Here is a 26283-nt window from a genome sequence, read left to right as displayed (position 1 = left end):
ATTTGATACCGATACCATTTGGAACTGTTTGCAAGTGTTATCACACCAATGTTCATGACAGAAATTTCACTTGCATTTTATGAAATACATCAAATGAAATACTAAGATTTTGGTCACCTAAATATCAGGCTCACAATGCAAAAAGGCAACAAGTGAACTTTAAAAAGAACAACTAGGGTAAATCATACTTGGAAGAGAAACTTACTCATTTTTATCGGGACAGAGTATTTTTCCTACAAAATTGTTTCCAAAGAAAAATAAGGAAGTCAGTTGCTTTTAGGTGTATTCATGCCTTTCCCCCAATTTTTCCCAAATACATGCTGGTAAGTAAATTTGCTAGTAAGAATAGTTACAGAAATAGGAAGTTCAGGTGAATGTAGCAGAATATTTCAGGAACAAATATTTCATTCATAATCACAGTTATGGGCACAAGAAGTCAGTCAATTGGTCAATCCAGTATGAAAACAAACCCAACACTGAAACAGGTAGCCAATATGAAGCATACAATTTCCAAAACTGCACTACAAATTTACTCAACTAAGTATTTTTCATTAGTAACTTCAAAAAAGAAAGCATTTTCCCAAATTGCAAATAATGGAAACTGGAATAGTGGTTCAACTTACAGATTACTTTGTCTGAATTATTTCCTCATCCCAAATACACAAAAAAAGGAAAAGAATTCTAAGTATAGTCACGGTCACAACAGTGGGATGAAGTTAAGCAAAAGAAAAGTTTGGCCATATAGCAGGAATCATTTAAGTTCAGGCTGTCAGGCAATTGAATAGTTACCCAAAGGAAAAACTGAAACATGCTTCACCTGTGTCATTTAAAAAAACAAACAATACCAGTCAAAACAGTATCTTTAAGTACTTTTTCTAATGTAAACACAAATAATCCTAGAGAAGTGATTCACAGATGTTTCGGACTCAATAAGCACATCTTTTCTTATAAGAGGGCTACCCCGAGTCTGGCATTTTTACCTTGGTTTATGCACCCAACTGTTACAGCAACATTTTGGAGAAACATTAAAGCACTTAGGATTAGAGTCAAATCTTCACTTTTGGGGTTCTCAGTTGACCAAAGAAGTGACTGGAACTAACAGTAACTTTTTTCCCCTTTAAACACTAGCTATGTGTTTGAGTGATTTAAACTATGAGCATGAGGTTCAGGAACTGTCATAGCTAGGGACACGGATTAACAGAAGACAGAATGTTAGGCAGAAACTCACTATGTCACTCAAAAGACAAGATAATTACCAAAATTTAAAAACCTAAAGTTCACCCATATTGTCCTTCAAACACAGAATTGGTGGCATTTTGCAAGTTTTCTTAGCTCTTGCAAAGCAGCCAATAAGCTTTTAAGAATATTAATCACATGAAAAAGTCCCAAGATTGCTTTACACATACCTACATCCACACTGGACATTTTAGGCAATAATTTCTGATCATCTCTGAGTATTCTTTATTCACAAGTGCAGAGAGCACCACATCATGCTGTAACCCCAAACGTTCCTCCCCCTTCAATTATCTACAAACATTGAAGCTGCCAGAATGGTTCTTCCCTCATGGTTTTCCAAGTCATGTGATGAATATTGCTGTCATGAGTCGTCAGAAATAGAACAAAATGAACAGTGATAATTTAGTAGGTGATAGATGAGGGAAAACATAAGACGTACGTACAGGAAGATGTAACACATCCATAATTTTCTTTGAGACCAATTAATGTTAGAATTGGTTTGCATGCCCTTAATCAGAAGCGTGTTGCAATTTGCAATGCAAAAATGGGAATCTTCCCTGAAGAAAATCAACAAGACACTTTTTTGATTGAATAAATACATTCTGAACTACAGCACAGAATAAGCACTTTGTCAAATACTAACACCAGCAACAACATGAGACTTAGGGGCATAAATATTTAAAAGGTATTCCAGATGTTCATTTTGTGAGCTACATTATTGATGTCTCCTCCTCCAAATGAGGACAGAAGACCAGAAGCATCCAAGCTATGGCCTTACAACTTCTCTTGTCTCCATCTCCTCATTCCCTAGCTGACAAAGTGACAGTAACAATTAGCAACAAGTACTCTCCACAGGCTGGTGTTTTTTTTCCCTTCCCTCCTGCCACCATCTGCTTCCAGTTCATTAAATCCCTTCCTTTTCAACACCTGAGCAGAGACTCTAGTCAAAGCATATGTTCATTTCAGAACATTTAGTGTCTGTTCTCAGAGTGCTGTTTGTGGGGTCATGTCCTCACTACACCCACTCTGCATACTACTCAAAACAGCAATACAAGTGGGAAAACAGTCGGGGGGGTTGTTGTTGTTGGGGTTGTTTAAAAAACATGCATTTTCTGACCTTGTTTACTTCCTTCCTCAGTTCCTCATCATTATCACTACAGCTTCACAATTGCTCAAGGTACTGTTAGAAACAGTTTGTGCCACTATCACCTGACAAAGTTAGTGGGTGAGTTTGGGCAGAAGTCTCACAGTCAGTGCTCAGATACTGAGCAACAACTGCGAACCTTTCATACCTAAAGCCAGCAAAATCATGCTGACGTAGTAGCCATGAAAAGGCAAGTGCCCCTCTAGAAATAGCAGATAGTCCATAGAAATTGCTCATTTTCTGCTCATGCTACGCCACTTGATAAATCTCCACCGAACCAGGCATCTGATAAAAGCAGGGCAGAAAGGTTGACAGACTGTACAGCAATTGCGACAACTTTCTTGGTGTTCTTTGTCACAAGCCAAAACCCAGCAACAAGATAAAACCTCAGGAGAAGTAAATTGCTCAAAACAGACATTGCGATATATTTTACTAATAAAGCAGGCTGCAGGCTGATGAAGTCATTGTAGCTTCATTTAATTCCGCGTGGCTACACTGATTTCCACCAGCACAACATGAACAGCGGAAGGAGATAAATACCGCATTGGAAAACACACATCAGGAAGGGGAGTTCTAATAGAAATTGTTCTAATAGAGATGTTCTTACACCAGAAGTGTAGGAAAAGAACAGGCTGGTCAAAGCAACTTTGTCACCTTTAAGCAGAATGTATGCCATCAGATCCAGTGAAGTATCATGTCTTTAGATGGACAGGATAGAGCAACAGGCTTTTCCTGAAAAGGAAACTTTTCAGAACTTGCTGTAAAATAGCCAAATCAAGCTTTGGCTGGCCTCTGCTCCAAATTATACACAGTGGATGTTTAAAGTGAGTGATTACCATCCAAACACTGTATGCCAGCTGATCATCTCCATTTAGGAATACAGAACTTCTGAACTGTAGCTCTGAAAAAGTCAGATGGGGGCAGAAGGCCATTTCTTTTTGCTACGAAGTCCCAAACCCTCTCCTATAAGGGCATCAACTTACTGTTCACTCAGCTGAAAAGGGCTGCAGGATCCAAGTACAAAAGCTTAGTTTAACATCTTTGCTCTGTAGATACATAGAACCATAACATCTTTGGTTTGGAAGAGACCTTTAAAGGTCATCTAGTCCCACCCTCTGCAATGAGCAGTGACATCTTCAACTAGATCAGGTTGCTTGTGTGGAAAACATCACCTCAGCACCATCACCTCAAGCAGTATTGCAGAAATGGCCAGTAATATAAGCAAAAGAGCAAAAACTGCTCTGAGGCAGCCCAGCAAGGACATGGTCCCAGTCTCATGCCCCACATGTCTCTGGAGATTGTGCTTCATTATGCTTACTGGGGAGGTAGGTTAAAGGAAGGACTGCTTCTGCTGTCCAACAATCATTTGTAAGTACTGAAGTACTTATAAACTGCTTGGAACAATTTAATCTACAAAATGCCAATGAATTGTTTCTTCCTGATACAAGTCTTCTTAATATGGCATTAAACCCATACAATGGCAGAGTCACTGTCACCTGCAGAAAAGTTCCATTCAACAACAAAAAAATCATTCCCAAAGCATACAAAGTCATAAAAACAGTATTTCTGAAACAACACATATTTCAATGACAAATATTTCAATTCAAGGCAGGCTCTTCAGTAGAGAATTAAATATGCTGTCATAACATGCAAGTTACCTACCTCTCTGCCACTTTTATATTCAAAGCCAAACACAGCGATCTGCTGTACAAACTAGCTTTCTAAGAGGTATAAACACTATAGAGTAATGACAAAGCTCCACTTTGTTATAAAAAAATTTCACTTCTACCTAACCCTTAACATTTTGCTGCTCTCGCAACACATCAATAAAAGCAGGTCCTTTCAAGGAACAGCTGAAAACCAGAGACAGGCAATCAACAGCTCAGACCTCAGATGAAGTCATGAGTTCAACTGCCTTCCAAACAACACTTATTTCCACTGAAAAGTAAGTTTTGCTTGCTTTGGACTGGTTGCATACTGACATCCCAGTCACTGTGAGGGAATATAAGATGATCTGTCAGTCTCTGGAAAAACTTGTAACAAACAAGGCTTTTTCTTAAATTGTTTAGTTTGATTTTGCAAGCTTCACCAAATCTCCCAAGGGGTATATTTTCCTCCACTGTGCCAGTGGCCCGTTACAGACACTGTAACAGTGGAAGACTTAACCCCATCAGAGATACCATCTCTTCCCTCTTAATGCAAGATGGGGCCAAGTTTACAGCAGTTTCATTTTAAGATATTACCCCTGAGACTCAAGTTCAACTACAGTTTATGTCTAAAGCCCAGCAAATGAATATACAGTATATTTTTTAAAATATCTTTGAAAGGCAAATGTAGCTGAAACTCCCTAGAGGAGACGAAAGCATTGTAGTAAATTTATGAAATATTAAGTCTCACAAATTTATGCTATATTGAGAATAGCAACACAACTCCTCCTTGAGTGGTTAAACATCATACCACTAAGTTTAAAGACCAGATCCCCCTTCCCAATTAACATTTTTTTGAAGACTATTTAATTTGAAATTTCCTCGTTATGCCAATCACATTTTAAAACTTTTTCCTGTGACATTTAAGTGCACTGTCTTATTTGACACGCAAAGTAACTATTAAAACCAGCCCAGAATAGAAAAAGAAAAAATGTTTTTTCTTCAATACCAAGCACCTGGCAAGTAAATGGAAGACTCCTGCAAAGCCTTAAAGGCTATTAAAGGCATTCCGCTCTTGCGCCTGGGGATTTAAAACTTCATTATTCTTATTCGTCTTTTTAAGGCTGTGAAATTACATCATCTTTTCCCCTTTGATGTACACTTTACAGTATTTTTTCCCTGCATTGTTCCTCAATTTCCTAATTAACTAGTAATTAAAACTACTGTTGGCTTGGTAATGAAATAACAGGAGAGGAAGTGTCCAGTATTACACATCTCTTTGCAAAACAGGGCCATTCATTAATGCATATAATTCACTGAAGATGATGTAGTATAGTTTTAATAATTTGCAATTTATTATTTGTTTCAGCTACATAGGTCTTTGACCCAACTTGTCAAATCTTTGAGAAATAAGCTAACAAACTGCCTTGGAATGATCTCTACCAAAGCATTGTGATAGAATACGGAAGAGCTTTCGATTTGCTCAGTGTTTGTGAGCTTCCCCACAAATACAACAGCGTAAGTCTACAACATAGGGTAAATTCCCTTCCTGGGCACTTGGTACCCTCTAAGCCCAAGGTATCTGCACAAGAGGGAACGCTGACCTTCTTACTGGCCCTACATCTGGGTCCATGGCATTCAAGAGAAGATTGCTGCAATTGTGAGCTCCTTCTTGTAACACTCTTGTTGACTCCCATGAAACAGCTGCAAAAGACCCCCACCTCTAACACCTCATGCACTCCCACCCAAAACGTATTAAAAAAAATCAGCAATAGCAAAAAAATTGCTATTCAAGAACTGATTTAGGAAAATCATTGGAGTTGATAACCATTTAGAACAGGAATTGAAAGAAGGACAAAGAGCACTGGCTGGAAAAAACAAGATGTTTGTCCCCAGTCACAGAATCCTAGAATCACCCAGGTTGGAAGACTGCTGGAAGTCAGCTAGTCCAATGCCCCTGGCTACAGCAAGGTCAGCTACAGCAGGTTGTCCAGCACCGTATCCAGTTGAGTTTTCCATGTCTTTAAGAACAGATATTCCACAACCTCTCTGGGAAACCCATTCCAGTGTTGGGCCGCCTTCACAGTAAAATGGGAGGAGATATGTTATGTTCTGACAGACATTCATGTGTTTTGTCTGTTGCATCTTGACCTGTCACCAAGCACTACACAGACAAGCCTGGCTCCCTCATTTCATTCACTCTTATTACATATTCATACAAATTGCTAAGAACCCCTCTGAGCCCTCTCTTCTCTAGGCTGAAGAGTCCCAGCTCCCTCAGCCTGCCCTTGTAATTAAGATGCTCCAGTCCCTTAATCCTCTTTGTGGCCCTGCACTGGACTCAGATACCTGTTTGTGTCTTATATTGAGGATCCCAGAACTGGACACAGTACTCCAGATGTGACCTCTCCAGTGCTGAGCAGAGAAGGAGGATCACCTCCCTCAACCTGCTTGCAGTGCTCTTCATGCTGCAGCCCAGGATACTGTTGGCCTTTTTTTTGCCACTAGGGTGTATTGGTGGCTCACAGTCAGCTTGTCCACCAGGACCCCAAGACCCTTCTGGATAAAGCTACTTTCCAGCCTGGCAGCCCCCAGCGTTTACTGGTGCACAAAGCTGTAACTCCCCAGGAACAGGACTTTGCATTTCCCCTTCAGCTTCATGAGATCTTTCTGCTCAATTCTTCAGCTTGTCAAGGTCCCTCAGAATAGCAGCACAACCATTCAGTGTATCAGCCACTCCTCCCAGGTTTGTATTGTCTGTAAACTCACTGAGGGCATACTCCATCTGATCATGAGGTCATTAATGAAGACACTGAGCAGTGCTAGCCCCCGTACTGCACCCAGTCCAGGAGTCCCAGCACTTGTAAAGAAACTAGTCAGAGATGGAAAAAGCCAATTGGTTCATCTACTTCAGGTGCATGGACTGCGATTGTTTTTGCCATGCAACATTTGTATGCTAGTGCGCACATATATAAGGATAAGTAGGACCACAGAACAGTAATACAAGGTCTCCATATAGTCATTCCCCACAAAGTAGGTCTTGCTTCTAGGATGCAGCTAAAACTTCCTGTCTCCCTAAACCAATGATCCCTTCTAGGACACAGTTCTCTCCAAATACTAGCAACGAGCATAGACACACACAGAGTCCTCAAAGCTGCATAGTCTTTCAAAGTTAAAAATGATGCAGCTTTCTTGCTATGCAGAAAGTAAAGCAGGCCAGCTTTTGGTTTTCATTTTTTTGGGGGCTCGTAATTTCTTCCTTCTGAAGTAGTCATGACATAGGACCACATCTGTGTATCGCTAAATCCATGAACAGTGTCAAATTCTGTTGTTGACTAGTAAAGCAAATGGCTATCTTAACACTTAAAATAGGGCAAATCGCACTGTTACACACATCCTTGCATAGCATACATAATAAAAAAAAAATGAGGACAACTTAATTTCTTCCAGAGACCTTCTCTAGAGCTAAATTGAACAGTCGCACAAACTTCTTGTTAGCCAATTCTTATTGCTTACAAATGACCACATCCATACCATTCCTTCTCATCAGCGTCTACTATAATCAGGCAATCAGGTATAATGTTTTCTCATGATCTTTCAGTGTTTATAAAAGAGATTGGACTCCATTGGGACTGACTGTGGCAGAGGGAACTGCATTATTAGATGGCACTTAATTTTAGTGAAGGACTTGCTTCACTTCTTCCATAGGAGCAGGAAAGGAACTACTACCCAAGTTGCTTTCCAGCACACTTATCAGACTGCTTCCAAGAGCTAGCAGAGTTCTGCCACCAGGAGGGAACATGCAGCTGATTGAATGCTCACCTTGGAGGTGTACAAGCTCTACTGCTACAGTGTAAAGTATCCTGTAGGACAGGAAGAACTGAAATCTTAAGCTTTGTTGGCCTGTCGGTCAGCCTTATAAACACTTTCACAGACCTGTCTGTGGTGTAAGAGGAATAGCTTTCTACAGGCCTCCTTTACTTCTCCCAGCATAGCCTCACTTCATTATAGTTCCACAGCAGAGAAATGAATTACATAATCCAGTGGCTCACCACTGCAGCTTGCTTCCTCTTGAATATCACACTGTTTTCCCTACTTCTATATCTCCTGTAAGCATGAAAGGGAAGCTGACATACTAGATAAAGTTTCATAGGCTTTGTGCCCATTTTATTACCAGAAGAAGTCCCAGAATTTCTTACCTGCAACAAATGACCGCTTTACAGGAGAGTGCCAAGTCCAGAAAGCTCTGCCTGACTTCAAATGAAAGGGCATACTTCAGTGTGTGGCCATCAATAATCAGAGCAATATCGTTTTCCTTGCCCAGCGACTCCCCCAAACTGGTACAATGTTGAGTCAGAGAGGCTCTTGTTGCCTGAAGAATAAACAGAAAGAAAACATGTTTCTTCATAATACAAGGAAAGTGCATCCAAACTGCAGCAATGGAGCACAGTAAACATGCACCTAGACTAGCACTGACATGAATTAGTGTTTTAACAGGACCTCGTGCAGACATATTAGTTTGGGTCACAAATGGGCAAAAGCTGCACCCACTTGCCTAAGAACACATGCCTTGTTTCAGTGCAGACTCTGGCATCTCCACCACACACCCCTGCACAACACGTGCCCACAGTAGTTGTGATAAATCCTCTTCAACTGTAGGCCAGGTATAACCTAATGCCTTTCATGGCTTTGGACACCACTCAAAGTCTTACTACTTATTCAAAACAGAATTGCCTACCCTAAAAATATTTTCACTGACAGCTGCCGCTGGGAAAAAAAAAAAATAAATCAAGTGTTCATATTTCACTGTCACCCCAAATTTCAACCATCCTACTGCAGTGAAATTCACACTTAAAGCAGCCCGTTCCATTCCCATGCAGGTTAGTATAACCATCACTTCCAGCCGAGTTAACCACTGCTGAACAGTTCAAGAAGTTGCTCGTGATCTGAAGCGCACACACACTTTTTGACAGAGAAGGTCTTAACACACAGGAGATAGGAGGGCATAACATGGAAAGCCAAGACTTCAGTCCCAGTCAAACACTCCTTTTAGGTGGCAAATGATCACTAGCTGCTGGATTATATAATTTTTCAGTTTCTCCCCTTCATTCAAAAACAGTATCAAGTGGCATACACAAAAATAATCGGTTTCTGTTTCAGCAAATCCTCACCCACTTTCCAGTCTAGTGTTCTCTCCATTCTTCAACCAACCAAAAAAAGAAAATGCACTCCTGCTCATCTAAACTGTGCAACTTTGAATAATTGTGCTAAACCAAGTGTTATACATGCTTCTGCTTATTGATATTTAAAGGTACACATTTTGTGAGCTGTGATGGTCTAAGCAAAATATATATTTTCTCTTTATAAACAGGAAAAACTCTAGAACAGAGTTAACTGTCAGAAATGAAAACGTGATATTTATGCCTCATTGCAACCCATTCGTCATTTTATAGATCCAGATTTCTCCAGAGGATCGCAATGCTGCAAACTGTTGCCAAGTGCTGCATTTCCTATTTGCACCTCCAGTTTAACAGACAGATGTTGAAAAAAGAAAAAGTAAGGCAGCTAAACTAGTTACCCTGACTATGCATCTGCTGGTCCTGAGGAACAGACTACCTTAATAAGGCCAGCACAAATGTGGAGTCTGGATTTCCCTCTCTAAATTCAACTGAGAGCAGGAGTTGGGATTTTTGCACATGGTTGAACGAACCAAAAGATGTATAGAAACCTGTATACATGAACCACCTCAGAAAGATGGCAAACAAAGTATTTAAAGTTGCATCTTTCACATCAAAGACCTTGGAGCCAAAGAGCTCTAGTTCAGTATCGCACTACTAATAGGACTGTAAACTTATTTCCCACTAAATTACTTCCTTCAGCGATCCCTCCAGCATCTATGAAGAGAAGAGATGGGAGAAAACAACACAAAGAGCTTCCTAGTTCCACAGCTTAATGTATTGATCTAAGCATTCACAAGCTGTTTCTCTGCACTCTAAACAGAAGAGTCATACCGAGGTGGGTTTTTTCTGTGAATAAAGTGATGGGAAACTCCTCTGCCCTAGCTGCTTGCAGGACTGTTTCCTCACTTTTTTCTCCTCACTCATCACCATCTGTGCAGTGTTCTGTCCTTCCTTAAAAACGCTTTCCCAGAGGTGCCATCGTCTTGGCTGAGGGGCTCAGCTGTGCCCTGCGGAACCAGCTGTGTTCACCATGGGGCAGCCCCGGCAGCCCCCAGCTCCTTGCCACAGACCCCCACAACAGCCGACCAGACAGGCACTGCTACAGTGCTCAGAGAAGCTCAGGTATGTCAATTCACTATGTCAAACTACTGGAGACCAAGAGCTACTCTGCACCCTCCAGGGCAAAGAATCACAGGCAGTGCTTCTGGCTTATGGTAAAAGACCTCTCCCACACGCCCACCCCCCCTTTTTTTTTTCTTATTACTATACTTCAGTAAGACCATACTAACCCAAGTTATCCCATGCTCACTAGAGGTCAAGTGCCAATAAAACTATGGCAGCTCAGATGTTATATAGCCTGTCCCAGCCTCCCAAATAGTCTGGGCTTTGACCATTCCAGTAATGTTTTACTGAAACAACCAGCAACCAAGTTGTTCCCTTTCTGTTGATTTAAGGTTTACAAATATCTCTACTACAGGATTACATCAGTGACCTTTAAATGTTCATAAGGTCATGGTAAAGGATTTTTTTCCTTTATCTTTTTATTTCCAACTCAAATAAGAATTGGCTTGTTTTGGAAAAATACACTAGCTTCTCAAATTAAATAATTACTTCATTTTCAAAATGTTTTCCATGCGTAATACTGAGTGAAATTGATCTGAGTTCTGTGAAGACAGACAGCCACCACAGTATACCGAGCAACAAGATTAAGTGTACTGTGATGGTTCAAGGCTACATATTTTGGCTTGCCTCAATCATGTTCCTCATGCAACACTCAGTAAATATGTTAAAGTCTGAAATGTAACACAAAACTGCTAAACATAGCAGCACTTCCAGCTATCTGCTGCATAAAGTTCTGAAGTTTGACTAGATCAGTTTTACACAAATAAAGCCAATAGAAGTCAAAAATAGCCATGCTTAATCAAACTAGACCATGACAGCAGCCAAGAGCAACCAGCCAGGAACAAGTGCAAGAATACAGCAAGCATATACCAGCTCTCTAAGAAGAGCCTCTGGGCCCCCACAGTTGGGAGCTCTGGGACCTCCTGAGCCAGTGCAGGGCTCTGCCACAATAAACCCTCAATCCCCAGTTACCGTCACAAACTGCAGGAAGTAGATCAAAAAGTTAGCAAGGGGAGAGAGGTCACCTCTCCTCTAGAGTAAAGGAGGATGCAGAACAGCATGTGGGCAAGGAGGAAACCAAGAAATATTGGAGATTAAATGAATTTTGGGTGGTGAAGAAGTTGAGTACATGACAGCAGTTAGGATAGCATTAGTAAGCCAAGAAGGAGGATCAGGTAGCCAGAATGACTGGGCTTTCCTGGGCCAAATAGGTAGGAAAATAATCAGGGCACTTTCACACAAAGGGGAGAGAAAAAAAAGGAGAAATTGCTTTGCAATTTATTTTCTCTGACCCCACTCATTCGTATGGTAGTGAAAACAAACTCACTCTGATTCACTATGAAACTAGCTCCAAACTGGAGGGAAATTTACAGATAAGTGAATATGACAGAGTGCACAATTCAGCCATTTCAGACACAGATTATGTTTTGAACCATCTTCATTACAAGAATGACTGTGTCATTCCCTACTTCCCTGTTAAGGTGTGAGGGATTTGATTTATGACTTCATGGCATGCTTTACTTACACTGTACCTGAAAATTGAACACAAAGTAGAAGACTGTACTTAAACCATTACAGACTGGTGCAAGGAAAACAAAGGTATGTCTTGGGAGAAGAAAGCTCTTTTATCTACTTCAACACTACTATGTAAGTGTTAACATTCACAGAAGTCCTGAGGATGGTATAAGGGATACAGTTTGGGTAATGTCATCAATAAGAGAATTTTAACCCAAGAATACGTGACCCTGGGATCTTTGAGTAAGCACCATTTGTTTTTCTTTACTGCTTCCTCTCAGTCTTGCTTAAACCTTTTTCTTGCTCTTGAATACAGAATTATCCCTCATCCTTCTCCCAAATCCACCCACAGGATTAAAAACAGAGAATTCTCTAACTATTTGAAACCAAGAGAGACAGTCCCTGCTCTTATTCCCGGTCTAGCCCTTCAGGCACTGCAGAGGAAACACCCTCATTTTCCCATTGCTTCTCCACTTGACCCAAAGGAAGGTGAAGGGCCAGGGCCCAACCACCCCCTCCTGCAGAGAGAGAGGAGAACCTGAGGGCAAGTTCAGGAGGGTTATTCAATATCCAACTTCTGTTGCCCAGAGGAGTCACACTGCAAGAGGAATACTTCTAAAAGGCAATGGTTCTCATCAGATATGGTTACTTGTCTCTCCTCAGCTTATCATCGCTGTGCATAAGCCTCATCCAATTCATGCCCTGGTCACTGAACTTACTCATCTTACATACAAGATGTCACAGAATTAGTAACAGGGTTAATACCCCAAAAACCTATAAATCAAGGATTACAAGTCAGGCACCTCATTTAAACAGCATTTGCAAAGCTCTCTATATATACTCTTCCATACACATGGCTAACTTGGAAACTTATACAGTAAAAAAAGCACTAATTATTTCTCTTTCTTCTAACTACTAACAAATGCTATGTTTTAAAAAAAGAAAACAAACTACTGCTCCTGTAGGCCAGTGCAATTAAGCACAAGAAACTAGCTCCAAATCTCACTGGGTATGTAATAAAAACCTCCTAAGTAAGCAGATGAACAAACATTTGGAAACCATGGGGAACTATATCCTCCCATGGGCAACTCATTATTGATAACTAGAGTAGAGATCTCCACTTTGATCCCTTGATGTCAAACACAGAGTAAAACCCAGGTATAAGTTTTTTTCTTTGAGTCACGTCAAGCAAGAATAAATCAATCCTTTACTAGAACAAGCATGATGGAGCAGAAATCAATAACAATCCTAAGAAAGTATGTGGACAAACTCAGACCTGAGTACCCCTCAAGAGTAAATGGAAAGTTTGTCAAGAGTTCTGACAACACCAGAATATTACCAAGGAGAATACTAATGCATTTTACTTAAATATCATAAACTTGTTTTTTCCTTCCTCAAGATTTCCTTTAGACACATGGAGCATCCAACTGCTCTGGGGAAACCTGGAGAGGTGCTTGCCAATCAGACCTTATTGTACTGGCATATCAGATAAATTTCCACCAAATACTAAAAATACAGATCCAATTTTACTTAAAGGTCAGAATGTGCATCAACTGAAAAGTCCACTGGTTTAGTAGCCCTGATTGAGCAGGCTATTCAAATACACACAGACACTTCATTAGCCATTAGAGGACATGTGCAACATGCTTAAGATGTCTGTTGAATCAGAGCAACATTATCAGTTTAATTAGAGCTTCACAAGGGCTTAAGAACCCATTCATACAAGACCACCAAGTAAACCAAAGCACAAACATTAAAAAGGATTAGTTAGATTGCAAAGAGACAACTGCAGAGCTCAAACTGAGGAAGCTAAGGAAATTAGGTTTTCATTTATTTTTTATTCTACTTTCGACATGGTTGGAGGAGTTGATTCTAAAAATATCAACAATTGACTCACACAAAAGCATTTAAGGGTTAATATTTTTATGGTCTCTGTGCTTGAGTTAGACTCAAGACATGGCAGTATACAAACCTACCCCACCTACTTTTCCTGTTTGTTTTCCCACTTCCATTTTAAAAAGTCACAACTCCAAATACAAACCTTGAGCAGAGCATTGTATTATTGTCTCAAAACAAACTTTTCATATTTTACTGTTCTGTGTGTGCATAGTTTCCATCCAGAACACGAAGTAACATTATTAGTACACCATTATAATTCTCCATAGCAGAGTATAATTTGTTGACAGGCAGAAAATGAAAACATCCTGAAGCAAAGTTTGTGTGGTCTTTTCTGGACTGCACTCTTAGGGTCTTTAACAAACTTTTTAATACTGTGCTTGAATATTCTCACTTTCCAAAGCCTCAGAAAAAACACCCTGCTACGCCCAACTTTGTATTTAAATAAAAAACATGACAAATAAACTCTGGGACTTCCCAGATTATTATTTTCTAGTTTAACAGAGCAAATACTAATAATTTTCACATGATGCTTAGAATGAATTTGAAAGTCAATGCAATCAGAGTTAGATTAATCAGAGCTCTGCTGACTTCACTGAAAACAAGTTGATTCCTCACACTGTAATAAAAATGTTAGAAACATTACTACACAGGCTATATAACAAGACCTTTAGGGGTTTTTTTGCATGCCTTTGGGTGGGGTTTCTGTTTGTTGTTTTTAACAGCAACACATCATACAGCCAATTCCCTCTCATGACAGCTTGGGAAGTTTGAATGCTACAGCAAGAAATGTGGGGCAATCTGGTATCCAACACAGAATGACAGTATCAGATACTTGCCAAGGGGAAAAAAAAAAAAAAATCAGCAAGACTTGCAAAAACTTTGGGCGCAAAATACTTTAGCAGGATAACAGCTATTCCCTAAATTTGTCTTACAAACTGATACCTAGAGGAGGAGTGGACAACTACTACAACATGATCAGCACAAATCTCCTCTTCCCCTTCCTTTCCTGCTTTTCCCTGGAAGGACCCACAAAGTCACTGTGTTGATAGCAGGAGAAAGAAATTAAGTCTCACTTGCACAGCAAGTATACTCACATTTCATTCTAAGTGTACAGTGATACATAGCCCACAAGGCAAAAGGTCTTGAAGAAAACTAAACGGCAAGTAGCATCATGTAGACAAGAAGGTCTCTTTAGCTGAAGATGACTAACTCACTCCAGGATCTGCAACCTCCAAGACATGAAGACTACTCACTCCTGGGTCTGCGACCTCCAAGACACACACATTAAGCCTAAATCAGCATCATGTTCCAGCCTTCTCGGACATCTACCTTTCATGCACCCTTCTTGCATGGCCTTTCCTCCATCTCTAAGGAGCTAAAGTGATCCCCACAGAACAAGCTCCTGCAGTAAGAGGTGTTAAACTAGCTTACAGTTAAACAAATATGTTAAGTCAACCCCATACGCTACTTGTTGCATTTATCATAAATCTAGAAGGCACTGCTAGCTGCAGCAGTTTAAAGATTTTTTTCCAAGTTAACTTCTTCCATCATCCTGTAATTCATTTCCAAACCACTAATTCTGCAAGATGATATAAATTACAGTCTGCTAACTTATTGTTCTGGAATACACTCAAATGCCAGCTCAACCTATTTTACCAATCTAAGACTTTACGTTTTATGACTTCTGCCGTTTCCTTCCTATGTGTGGATAATGGGAATAAATCACATGTAACAATTCTTTTTCTCCATGCAGAAAAAAGTGGTTTCAAGTCAAAATCCCAGTCATGCCCCCTGCCCCCCCAGTGTTAAATGAAAAATCTTCCAAGGACGACTTAAGAAAAGCAAGAACTTCACTGCATAACCCCATTCAAGGTAACACTTGCCAGCCCCACTTCATGGAAAGTTTTCCCATGTAACTTAATTGTGACTTAGAACTTCACCACGTTCGGTGAAATCTTTCACTTCAAACTGTGTAGTTGCTGTACCTGAGGTATCTGTAAGGACATCTGGCAGAAGCAAATTTACAGGAGAATAGGGATAATGAACATGAAGGCAAGACAAACTAATGTTTAAACCAAAGCTGGTGAAACATGATACAAGTATTTAGAACAACACCTGTTGGGCAGAAGAGTCACTGGAAGTGCTTTCCACAATAACACATGTGGAAGTGCTAACCTTGAAACCTTTCTTGCAACTGAGGAACAAGTATCACTTTATTTCCAGAACAGATACTCACTCCTGACAATATTCCAAGTTTTACACCAAACTTGAGTAGGACAGCAAGCTGGAATTTCTGAAAGCAGACAGGCAACTTCTAAAGATCTAGTTATAAACAAGGGTGCCACGTACATTACCACGAAGCCTAGTAAAGACAACTTCTTACATAGAGAAAGACACCAGCTGCAGGACATTGGTAAGGTTCCTGTGCTCCCCCTCTTTTGTGACTTCCTACAAGTGATCAATCTTCAATCAGCCCATTCTTTAACTGCTTCTGTGTACTTTTAGACTGTGGATGCAAATACAAATGCAAACATAGTAGTGTTTGCTACGTGCACCATGTCACCTGCTCGTATAAAACTGATCCAAAAGCCATGGTTTACAGACTGTTAAATAGAAACTCAAAACATCAGTAGAATTTGAAATATTTTGTTATTAATGTAAGGATATGAATGGCTTATTACAATCAACTCTACAATAATACAGACCTCCACGTTCAAGTCCCAAAAATTTTCAGACAAGCATTTACATACTTGCTCAGTGATGAGTATGTTCTTAATACCTTGTCTGTCTTCTACCCTTAAAGCTGTGTCACAATGCCAAAAAAATAAAAATCAAACTTTATAGCAGCATGGACATTAGTCTGACCACCTAGCTACACTGTGCAACAGATGAGATTGTATGCATTGAACAGAGTAGGCTATATTCCTGCGCAATATTTTTCTTGCCTTCTGCTTTTTTCACCACAGCATAACACTTAACTCATTCAGCTTGTGACCCACCTACTCCTTTTCTGATCCCTATCTTGTGTTCACATGGTGAGCACTCCAGTGCAATAACATGATCTTACATCTCGCCTTTTTTCCTATAGCTTCTTTTAGAAGAGACCAGGATAGAGGACTAGAAAAACAGCAATGTGTGATCAGGTGCTCGTACAAGTTCTGAGAGTCATGAGGGACTGGAAATGTCTCGCAAGATGAATGTATCTGGAGGAACAGCAGTAGTATTGGGACCTATGAGCTATGAGATTATGGTAGAAGAGCCAGGAAGAGAAATTAGACTAAGATGACTCCCAGAAAAGAATCTTATGTACCAAAATATCTCAATAATATGCAAAGAGACCAACTATGGAGCTATGTATGAAAACCCAACACCTGTAAGATTCTTGAAAGCCAAAAGTAGAAATATAAACAGTGAGGTGGTTTTCTTTAGCTCACTGAAAACAACGCTATGCAGAGATGCCTCTGAAATGCCACATTTCTAAAACCCAATTTTAAGAGTCCATCCATTCCTGAGATTTACAGGAAGATCAGAATATAAGGACACTCTCCAGTTCCAAAACCAAGAGAACCTTTGAAAGCTGAGGACTCCAGCTGTGGATACTTCACTACTCTGCATTTCAGAAGACGTACTACAAGCATCTCCCAGTTTAGGAAGCCTTGAATACTTTAAAACACATGATTCACTTCAAACTCAACCTGTACACAAAAAACCCCCCTCAGATCATGGGAGAAAAATCAGGTCCCAGCTGACTACCTTCAATTTACTCTTTTCAGTAAGATCAAAATTTAACAAAAAAAAAATCAGGCTCATCAATAGCTGTTGCTCAGTATTACTGCAGTGCTCAGCCTATGTCACATGCTGATTTGAAGAGATATGGAAGAGCACACACTACGTGAGCACTCCAAGGACACTTCACACTAATGCACACTAACTTGATCTTAAGTCCCAATCAATTACTTAACCACTTTGATGCAATTCTCCAAAGAAAGATTGAAAGGTCTAACAAAAAGTGTCCCATATTCCCTCTCCAATATAAATCAAGCATGACTTTGTCAAAACTTCAGCCTGAACCAGTTATAAGACATTTGATCCCAGATTCCTCTGGCAGGAGTGCCAAGTAGTTTAATAATTATTCTCAGAGCCTGGTAAGAACAGGAGCATGTATGTGCAATAGCTGGGAAATAGTTTATTCTAAACCATTTCTGCAGGTACCATATAAAAAACCTGCAGTTTCAAAATCATTCCAAACAAGGTTCCTCACAAAGCTTCAATTCATCCCTGACAGCTATGAGCGGATAATTTTTCCAAATGATGTTATTAGGGTCATTATCTGCCTTCTCACTAGCATCTGTAGAAGTTGATCAAACATCTGCATTTCTCTTACAGAAGTATTTAATAAGCTCAGATACCACAATTACACACAAACAACCCCAGCACTATAACATCCGTTGATCCAAACCCATTTATGAGAGTGAGCACACCATGACATTGAAAGAACCACAACATATAAAATATTAGGCAAATATTGTTATACAGCAAGTGCAAATATCACTAAAAATGTAAGGCAAGACGGTAAGAACCCATTCCTGTATCGTGTCATTCAAATAAAAGTCACTGATTCTATACAGCAGTACTTGCTTTTTTTACAGCACCATGATTCTGCTTGATGAATATGGTCTCCTACCACGCCAACAAAAACATCATATAGAGGACCCAGAGATATTAGATGACCTCACTCAGTTAATTTTCATAGCTTTGAATCTGACTTCAACCTGAAATTCCTTCACCGTAAGCCAAGTAATCTAAAACGACTATATATAAAGAGTCCTTAAATGCAGATCAAGTCTCAGGTTATCACATATACAGATCAAATCTTGCCTTCAAAAATCAGGCAAACAGATCATATCAGTACTTTTACATCTGCAGCAGCAGCTGAAAGTCCAGACAAATTGGACCATCAAGAGCTATAGGTAATTATTCAAGGACATTTTCAGTTCTGTAACAAACTGATTATGCAGGAGCCAGGGAACTTGATAAATAGGGAAGAAAATAAACCCTGAAGGAACCCTGTTATCTCCAAACACATTCCAATGTAGTTTAAAAAGAAAAATGAAGCTGGTATTTTACAAGTTTTGTTTGATCACAGAAAAATAATCTCCAAATATGTCAGTCAAATATACCATCACAAATACATATCCTGTATAAGGCGGTGCAGGTACTTCAAGATCACGGTAAAGAATAGCACTGAAGAGCTGATGACTTGAAAAGAACATGGTTAAATGTTCAAGTCAAGTTTAATGCACAATGCCAGATAGCTGCACGCTAAACTTAAGGCTCAGTGAAGAGAAGTTGTGTCTCTATTAAGGAATAGGTACGAAGTCCCACTGCAACCCATGAGCTGGGGGCTCTGGGGGAGAGGGAGAGGAGCGGTTGGAAGGAAGAGAAGCCTTTTCCAAATTAAAAGGTAAAACTGATTTGTTCAAGATTTCACTAACTAGTCATCTCCCATCTTGCAGATTAAGTATCATGGCAGTGTGTGCCGCCAGAAGTGGTGGTCCTAGCATTTTAGCCTTTTGAAATAAAACCTCCCATTTCCTGCAACAGTACTTTTTCCTCAGATTAAGGAGAGACACACTGATTATGGGAGTGGCATCTTCAAAATGCCAATCTTCACGGTAAACCCCCAGTAAAATACTAAATTTATTTCTTAAAAATCAAGCAAAGTGACAAAAGACTCAACATTTCAGCCCAAAGACCTGACATCCTAAGTGGTCATCCAGTGCAACACGACTGTCAGAGGCACCATCTTGCATGCCATGAGCCTTTTGCAACCCTTCGAGTTCTCAGAGGGCAAAACTTGCAGCATAAGAAACAATGGTAGAAACAACTGCTGTCAAAGGGACAATTCATCATCACGAAACCTTCTTCAAATGCTACGAAAGACAATACCACATTTGTTCCGTTTGACACTATTTTTTTTAATACTGCTAACTTTAGCAAGAAACACATGTGTACCCTGGGAAGACTAGGGATTTCAAATAGTATAGCTAGAACCCTGTTCTCTTCACATTTAACAATTGTGATTGTTAAAAAAATTAAAACAAAAGATTATTACATGATTTTCATCTACTCCAGAAATGCTCTGCATCAGACAATCTCTCTATTGCTTTCAATACATATTAGATGTTTGACCACAGAACAGTTTCTGGTACACGTAAGAGTTTATATCCCGTACTACAGAAAGGGCAAGAAAGAAACGCTTGTTCTGGACACTAACGCATCTGTGTACTTATTAAAAGCAACTGTACTCTGACAAGAGGAAGCAGTCTGTTAGTTTTGCTAACAAGCTAAAATGCCTCTGTGTCTTTACATTTTGATATTTTAGCTTTATTAAACTCATTCAACAGAATAGGCTTTTTGTTTTATTTCCTTCTACTTTTGTCAAATAAGTCCTATTTGCTTTTTTGCTTTCTAGTGTAACAGTACAGCTTTTCCAGAGCAGGAACAAGCTCTTGTTTAGACCTCCAAGGAAATTATGTTTCTGTTAAGTAATTTCCCAAAGATAAAAGCCAACCTTTCAGCTCACTGGGTAAATCTTCAGATCAATAATATACCACAACCTTCTGCTTTAGATCACGAAGATATAGGATTCTGTGTTACAGTGTCTTAACCACATGCTTCTGTGTTTTAAGTTCTTCGTACACTCAGATGCCCACAAACCACGAAGGAGAATTCAGCCAAGAAAATGACACTGGTGTGTGGAGATACAAGTCAGGCTATAATTTACTCCCAGAAAAAAGTAATAGTATTTTCTCATCACATGCATGTAGGGTGCTTTAAAGACCCAGATCTCAGCTCCAGATCCTGACTTTTTCTATATGCGTGTATATAAAAAAAAAGTCTACGTATATTATCACTATTATAATACCCTGTGTTGATATATATAAAATATAACCATCCTGATTCAATAAGATTAGAACAACTTTTCCTGAAAGGGAGACAGAACGAACAGTCAACAACGAAGCCAAGTCTATACTGCATCATTGCTAGCAAGTAAGGAATCCATGTTTATTAGTGTATAAGACTGAACACTAGCTGCAATGAAATACAGACTGGATGACAGAACCCATCTTTTCTCCAAAAGAATGCTATACACAGGAAACATATACAAATCAATCTACTCAATACTATAAGACAGGATTGCCTCAACATCATTGTCTCATGCTGCAGTTATCTTGCCAGTACAGACACAAGCACACTCCAAAGATAGCATTTACTATGAAAAAGTCATTTATTATTTTCAAGTCGTATTACATCTGTAGTGTGGAAAAAAGTTTTGGGTTTACCTCTCATATAAGGTAACGTCAATCTGTAAGACATCAAAATAAAGTTGGAAGGACAGAATTTTCCTCTCCACAGACTAATAAAATTAAAAAAGGGCTAGGGAAAGCCAGAGCTTCAATTATTTTTAGTCTTCCATTCCGTTTCCTCTCCAAAATCCCCCTTGAAAAAAAATTTTAAAATCACTATTGGCATCTGTGTCGTTAGTAACTCAGTTGCATGCTAGTGTCAGTAACAGAGGCCATACCGCTGTCAGAGTTCATAGCCAAAGTTATTCTAGTACTTAAGTAAAAGGAAACTGCTTTGAGCATTAAGCCAAACAGCAAATTATAAACTCAAAGCTACTCAAGACAGTCCCATGCAACAAACCAACCTGTCATATTAATTTTCCTTTCAAGTGCTTGCGTACCATCAAATCTGTTTTCCCAGTGAAGCTGAGAAAGTTCCAGAGCGGCTGGTCAGCACAGACAAGCTCTGTAATAAAACTAGCTTTTAAGAAGCAGATTACTTTTAACCCAAGTTGTTTTCTTAAAACCCTGGTTTTGATTTAGACACAATACAGGTATTGAACAGAAATATGAGAGAACTTACAGTTGTTGAAATACCCTTTGAGATTTTACTTATACCTTAAAAGCATGACAAGCATCAGAAGTTACTCACACTCCTTGGACTATATATTTTTACTTTTTACCCACAGCTGACCAGGCAATGAAGCAACATACAAAGGTGTTTGCAGAAGAATCTGATACAAGCTGTGCTCCCATGACCTTATCTCTTTCCCAACAGCCTCTTGGAAATGAGGAACATGCACATTTGTTGACTGCTCACATCCAACTGGGATTGCTTTAAGGACTCTTGAGCTCATTTACAGTCCTAGACCACCACTTTGACTCCCTGATGAATTAGTTCAGGCTTCCTGCCCTTCAGCAGCTGCCCAAGGGAATAGGCAGGCTGCAACAGGCTATTCTGGCCACTGTCCCTTCTTTCTCTGTGCCCTCTCAAGACTTCTAATAAAACAGAGCCCAGCAAGCAGAGGCAAGGTTCTCCTGCCTGAGGTAGCCCCTTCTGCAACTAACTGGAAAGATGGCCCTCAAGTCTGATAACACTTGTGTTTGAGACAAAACAGTGTCCAAATTGCTCAAGAGCTGCCACAAGGGCAGCTGAAGGCTGAGGAACACCCTGCGGAAAGAAAACACTAAGCACACCCTGAAGAACAAGAGTCTGGACACTCCTGCACCTGACAAACACCATCAGGGGAAGAAGTGGAAATGGGAAAGCAGGAACAGCAAAGATGTGGGAAACTGGATTTTCCCCTCGTGCCCCATAACTAACAGTAAGAGCTCCATAATAAGTTTGAAATAATAAGCTCGAAAGCTTAGCTTTCAAGGAGAGGACAGTAGCAGGACCAAAAATGTTTACCTTGGATTACAGTTTTTGAAACCCATCAATTACAGTGCTAAAAGTAGAGGCATACACTAGGGAAGATACGAAACACTATTGAGTTAAACAAGCAAGATGCTAGGAAGCATTCCTGCTGTATCAGCACAGAGCTTCACTATCTGAACACTTGCTAGATCTATAGGATCAAGTAACTCTCATTCAATAATTTAAGGAAAGTGACAGGAGAGCTATCCAAAACACCGACATCAGCAGAGCATATAAAAAAATGAGAAAAACCTGAAGTAATTAGTGTTACACTCAAATACCAGAAATCCAGATAGCTATATACTTATTCAGCTGATGCAGGACCTATAGCTGAACTATCCGCAAAGCATTAGATCACAAAATGAAAAGAGTATGTCAAAGTTATCCCATTGGTTTTATGCAAGCCAGCCTGTTGAATCAACTTACTAGTTTTGCTCAAGTAAGGTTTGGTCAAGATGCCAACTCTTCTGCCACAATTTGGTTACAAAATTAGTACTACACAGCAGTAACATTAAGACTGTCCAGCTTTACCACCTTTAGTCAGAGGAAGTCTGAACAGTGGATTTTCTAATAGAGTTCTACCAAGATCAATTCATGCTCGATGCTATTGTTTATCTTCAAAGTACCAAAAGAAATGCAAACCTTTTGTCTTGCAACTCACATACAGCAGATTAATGAGTGAGAAAAGGACAAAAATAGAAAGCTCTGAAAAAGCAGATACAAGCAAGTTTTCTTGGAACAACTGATTTTACCTCAACTGGCAGCACATGAGTAAGCAACAGCAAACAGGATGCAGCACAGATCCAAATCCCCCCTTCTGCCCCCAGTTCCACTCTTGAAATTGGGCACAAGGCAGTCAGTTCCTCTAGCCCACCCCTCGCCACAAGGCACATTAAGAACCAGCAGCAGGGTACAGCCACTGCCCACCTCCTGAAGTTCACTGTCTCCGGAGGAGTGGAGTCTGGCTGTATGGAGTAACTCCCCACAGCTAGTCCAGAAGTCGCAATAAAATTGTCACTGTTTCTGCCAATTTTTACTTCAGTTCTAAGTCAAATTCAATTAATTTTTGTGCATATTTTGAAAAAATGCTTCCTACTACACCACAGCTTTAATTGCTCAAAGAGGCTAGGTTTAATGATAAAAGGGCACAGCTGGAGGCTCCTAAATGGCCTGAAGCCTTGTCTAGAGGGTTTTAAAACAAGAAAAACCACAAAAAGTTTAGGGTTTATAAAAGGGCACTAAGATTTTCCTGAATATCAGTCAGTAGCCCGAGATTATTTTATGTTACTTGACTCCCTCAAGTAGCTTTACCTACTTGGCACAGACTATACCCGTGGGGAAGGGCGATGTGCATGAACAGGCACAGGACTCCTGACAGCAGCTTCAGAGAGGCACTGCCTGCAGATGGTCTGGCCTTGCAACATCCTCATGTAGGTGTGGAAAAGGATGCAAGCAGGAACAAGAACAGCTTGGCCACTGGCCTCCTTGCAGATCAAAGGAAGCAAGTGCCTCCACTCCGCTGTTCCTAGACAGTGTTCCTAGTTATTTTGTTAACTAAGACTCTTTTAAAAAAAAAGATAGTAAAGTACTCAGCATTCCAAGCACCTCCAAGCTGCAACAGGAACAGAAAAAATGGCCTTTGCTAAACACCGTCCTACTTAATACTACATAAGATGACATTAGGAGGACATTAAAATGACATTTGCCCTTGCTGTCACATCTTGCTTGTATGCAGGTTAGGCAGTTTCTTCACCAGCCATGGTACAGTCAGCACTGATATTTCGGCCAAACTGCAAGCTTGAAATATTACATGTGTTCAGTTGACAATTTAGTGTCTTCATATTTTCATAGCTACACAAGAGGCAACAATCCCAGGTAATGTGTTTGAGGGGGATTGAGGTGAGAGACATTTGCTTGTTTCAGTGACTGAACAGCTCAACCAAGGACTATTTTGTAAGAGTTGTCCTGGTGCCAGACCCTAATGTTAAGTTTCAAATCACTTCACACAACTGTTTTAATAATCTTGAAGCTCCAGTCCTGATGAGACTCTGTGGAGAGCTCCCAAACAGATAATTACTCACTGAAACAGTGTTAAAATTATATAACCTTAACATCATGTAACAACCAGTTTCAGGAATTTAATACTTTCGATATAAAACAATTCACAAGAAGCCTTCTCCTAGCTGAAATCAATAAACGCTTTACCTGACAAGAATCAGAAATACCCAAAATAATGAAATCTAATCACACTATTTTTTCCAACTATATGCAAGACCCCTGTATGTCACAGGGATGCTGAGCCCTCATTTATCCCAGCCTCCCCATGCTTATTCCACTATCTGCCAAGATAATTACGTTCATCTTCTAAGAAATTCTATAGAAATGCACAAATTCAAAAGGCAGCACTGTAAAGTTTTTCAGATGTCTAATTCGAGTGTAGAGTAACACACAGTTAAGGTAACAATATTCATAACTAAGAGCAAAAATATTCATTCTTGTATCATTCGTGCTACTTTTCTGACTACATGAAGTAGAATCCTATCATGTGGGAATTCAGGGTCTAGGCACATTGACTTTGGACACTGAAATTAGTTAGGGCAGAAAACCATCTTTTGGAAGACACTGGCAGAGCTGAGCAACAGGCAGTCTACCTTTAAATAATACGTAGCAGTAATAATTCAGAGGTTGGCCAGTGGTCCTCATTGCTACAAATACATCTGTACTTTCCTGCTCTGAGCTTCCTTCAGGCCCTAGTTAACCTTTAGCTCATAAAGCATCATGAGTTCCAAGAAATGCTTAATGGAAAAGAATATTGTAACCAGCCATTTGTACATGTCAGCCCAAACTCAGGACTACTGAAACTACAGTTATAAGGCAGTAGACATAGTCTTAAAACCACACTGGCAATTTTCCTAGCAGAATGTATGTCTATTTGATGTCTTGTTGGAATAAAAAAAAAAGATATCCCGCCCCCCCAATTTTAGTCCCTGTTATTTAGCCTATTTACTCCTTAAAATATGCAGTCTACTTTAGTCCCTATTAACACCAGGCGTCTGTTAAGCACACTTATGTAACAAGCTTCCCATCATTTAAAAAAATGCTACAATACTGATGACAGCACCGATGACAGTATGTATATGAATAGCCAAAAAAACCAATAAGGAACTGGGCTGTTTTTTGGTAGATGCTGCTACGATTGAAGAAGAGAGGCACTGCAAGATTTCACGTTCACTGCGTAGGCAACACACAGCAGTCAGTTACCTTGCCCATCCTGTGATCCAAGTTCCCAGTGCAAAGATTAAGGCAGTATGAGTAGGAATGCTTCATCTCTTATAAGGCTAAGAAATGTGCTAGATACATCCTTGGTCCTACATGACTACCACTCACTTTAAGATGCATTCTGAATAATATTTAGGTTGTGAATTTCCTGTAGGTGACCACCACAAAAAGTTATATTGAAGATCTATGTTGCTCTTGGGAGATCAGTAATTCTACACTTCTGTACAACAGCTACAGCAACAACTTTTTATTTCCTTGAGCACAGCCCTCCTAGTATGTTGACAAATAGGAATGACTCATTCTTGGCAAACATACTTCCTAGCTTTTTTTGCCAGAATAATCCCTCTGATTTGCAGTTTTCCTTATTGAAGATTTATGCGTCTCCTGGGTACTGGGCAAATCTTGAGTCAAATAATCTGTCACAACATCTATTTTACTTGCAACCTCAAGTACCTAAATCATTTCCATTTCTTAGCTTCACGTACTTCCATTGTAC

General features: G+C 39.8%; 1 protein-coding gene across 1 annotated transcript in view; it reads right to left on the bottom strand.

Annotated features, from left to right (window-relative positions):
- The window catches only part of ATP8A2 (ATPase phospholipid transporting 8A2), a gene marked incomplete at both ends in the record, with an annotated part of 152134 nt that overhangs the window by 46780 nt on the left and 79071 nt on the right, over positions 1-26283 (bottom strand). Inside the window, one exon of the mRNA XM_082014781.1 lies at positions 8226-8398. Coding sequence (XP_081870907.1) covers positions 8226-8398 — 173 coding nt within the window. The remainder of the gene's footprint in view (positions 1-8225; positions 8399-26283) is intronic.

Source organism: Phaethon aethereus, assembly GCF_964289735.1.
Source record: "Phaethon aethereus genome assembly, chromosome: 1".
Classification (NCBI taxonomy): domain Eukaryota; kingdom Metazoa; phylum Chordata; class Aves; order Phaethontiformes; family Phaethontidae; genus Phaethon; species Phaethon aethereus.
The sequence above is the reverse complement of the archived record's forward strand: the minus strand, read 5'-3'. Positions and strand labels throughout refer to the sequence as shown.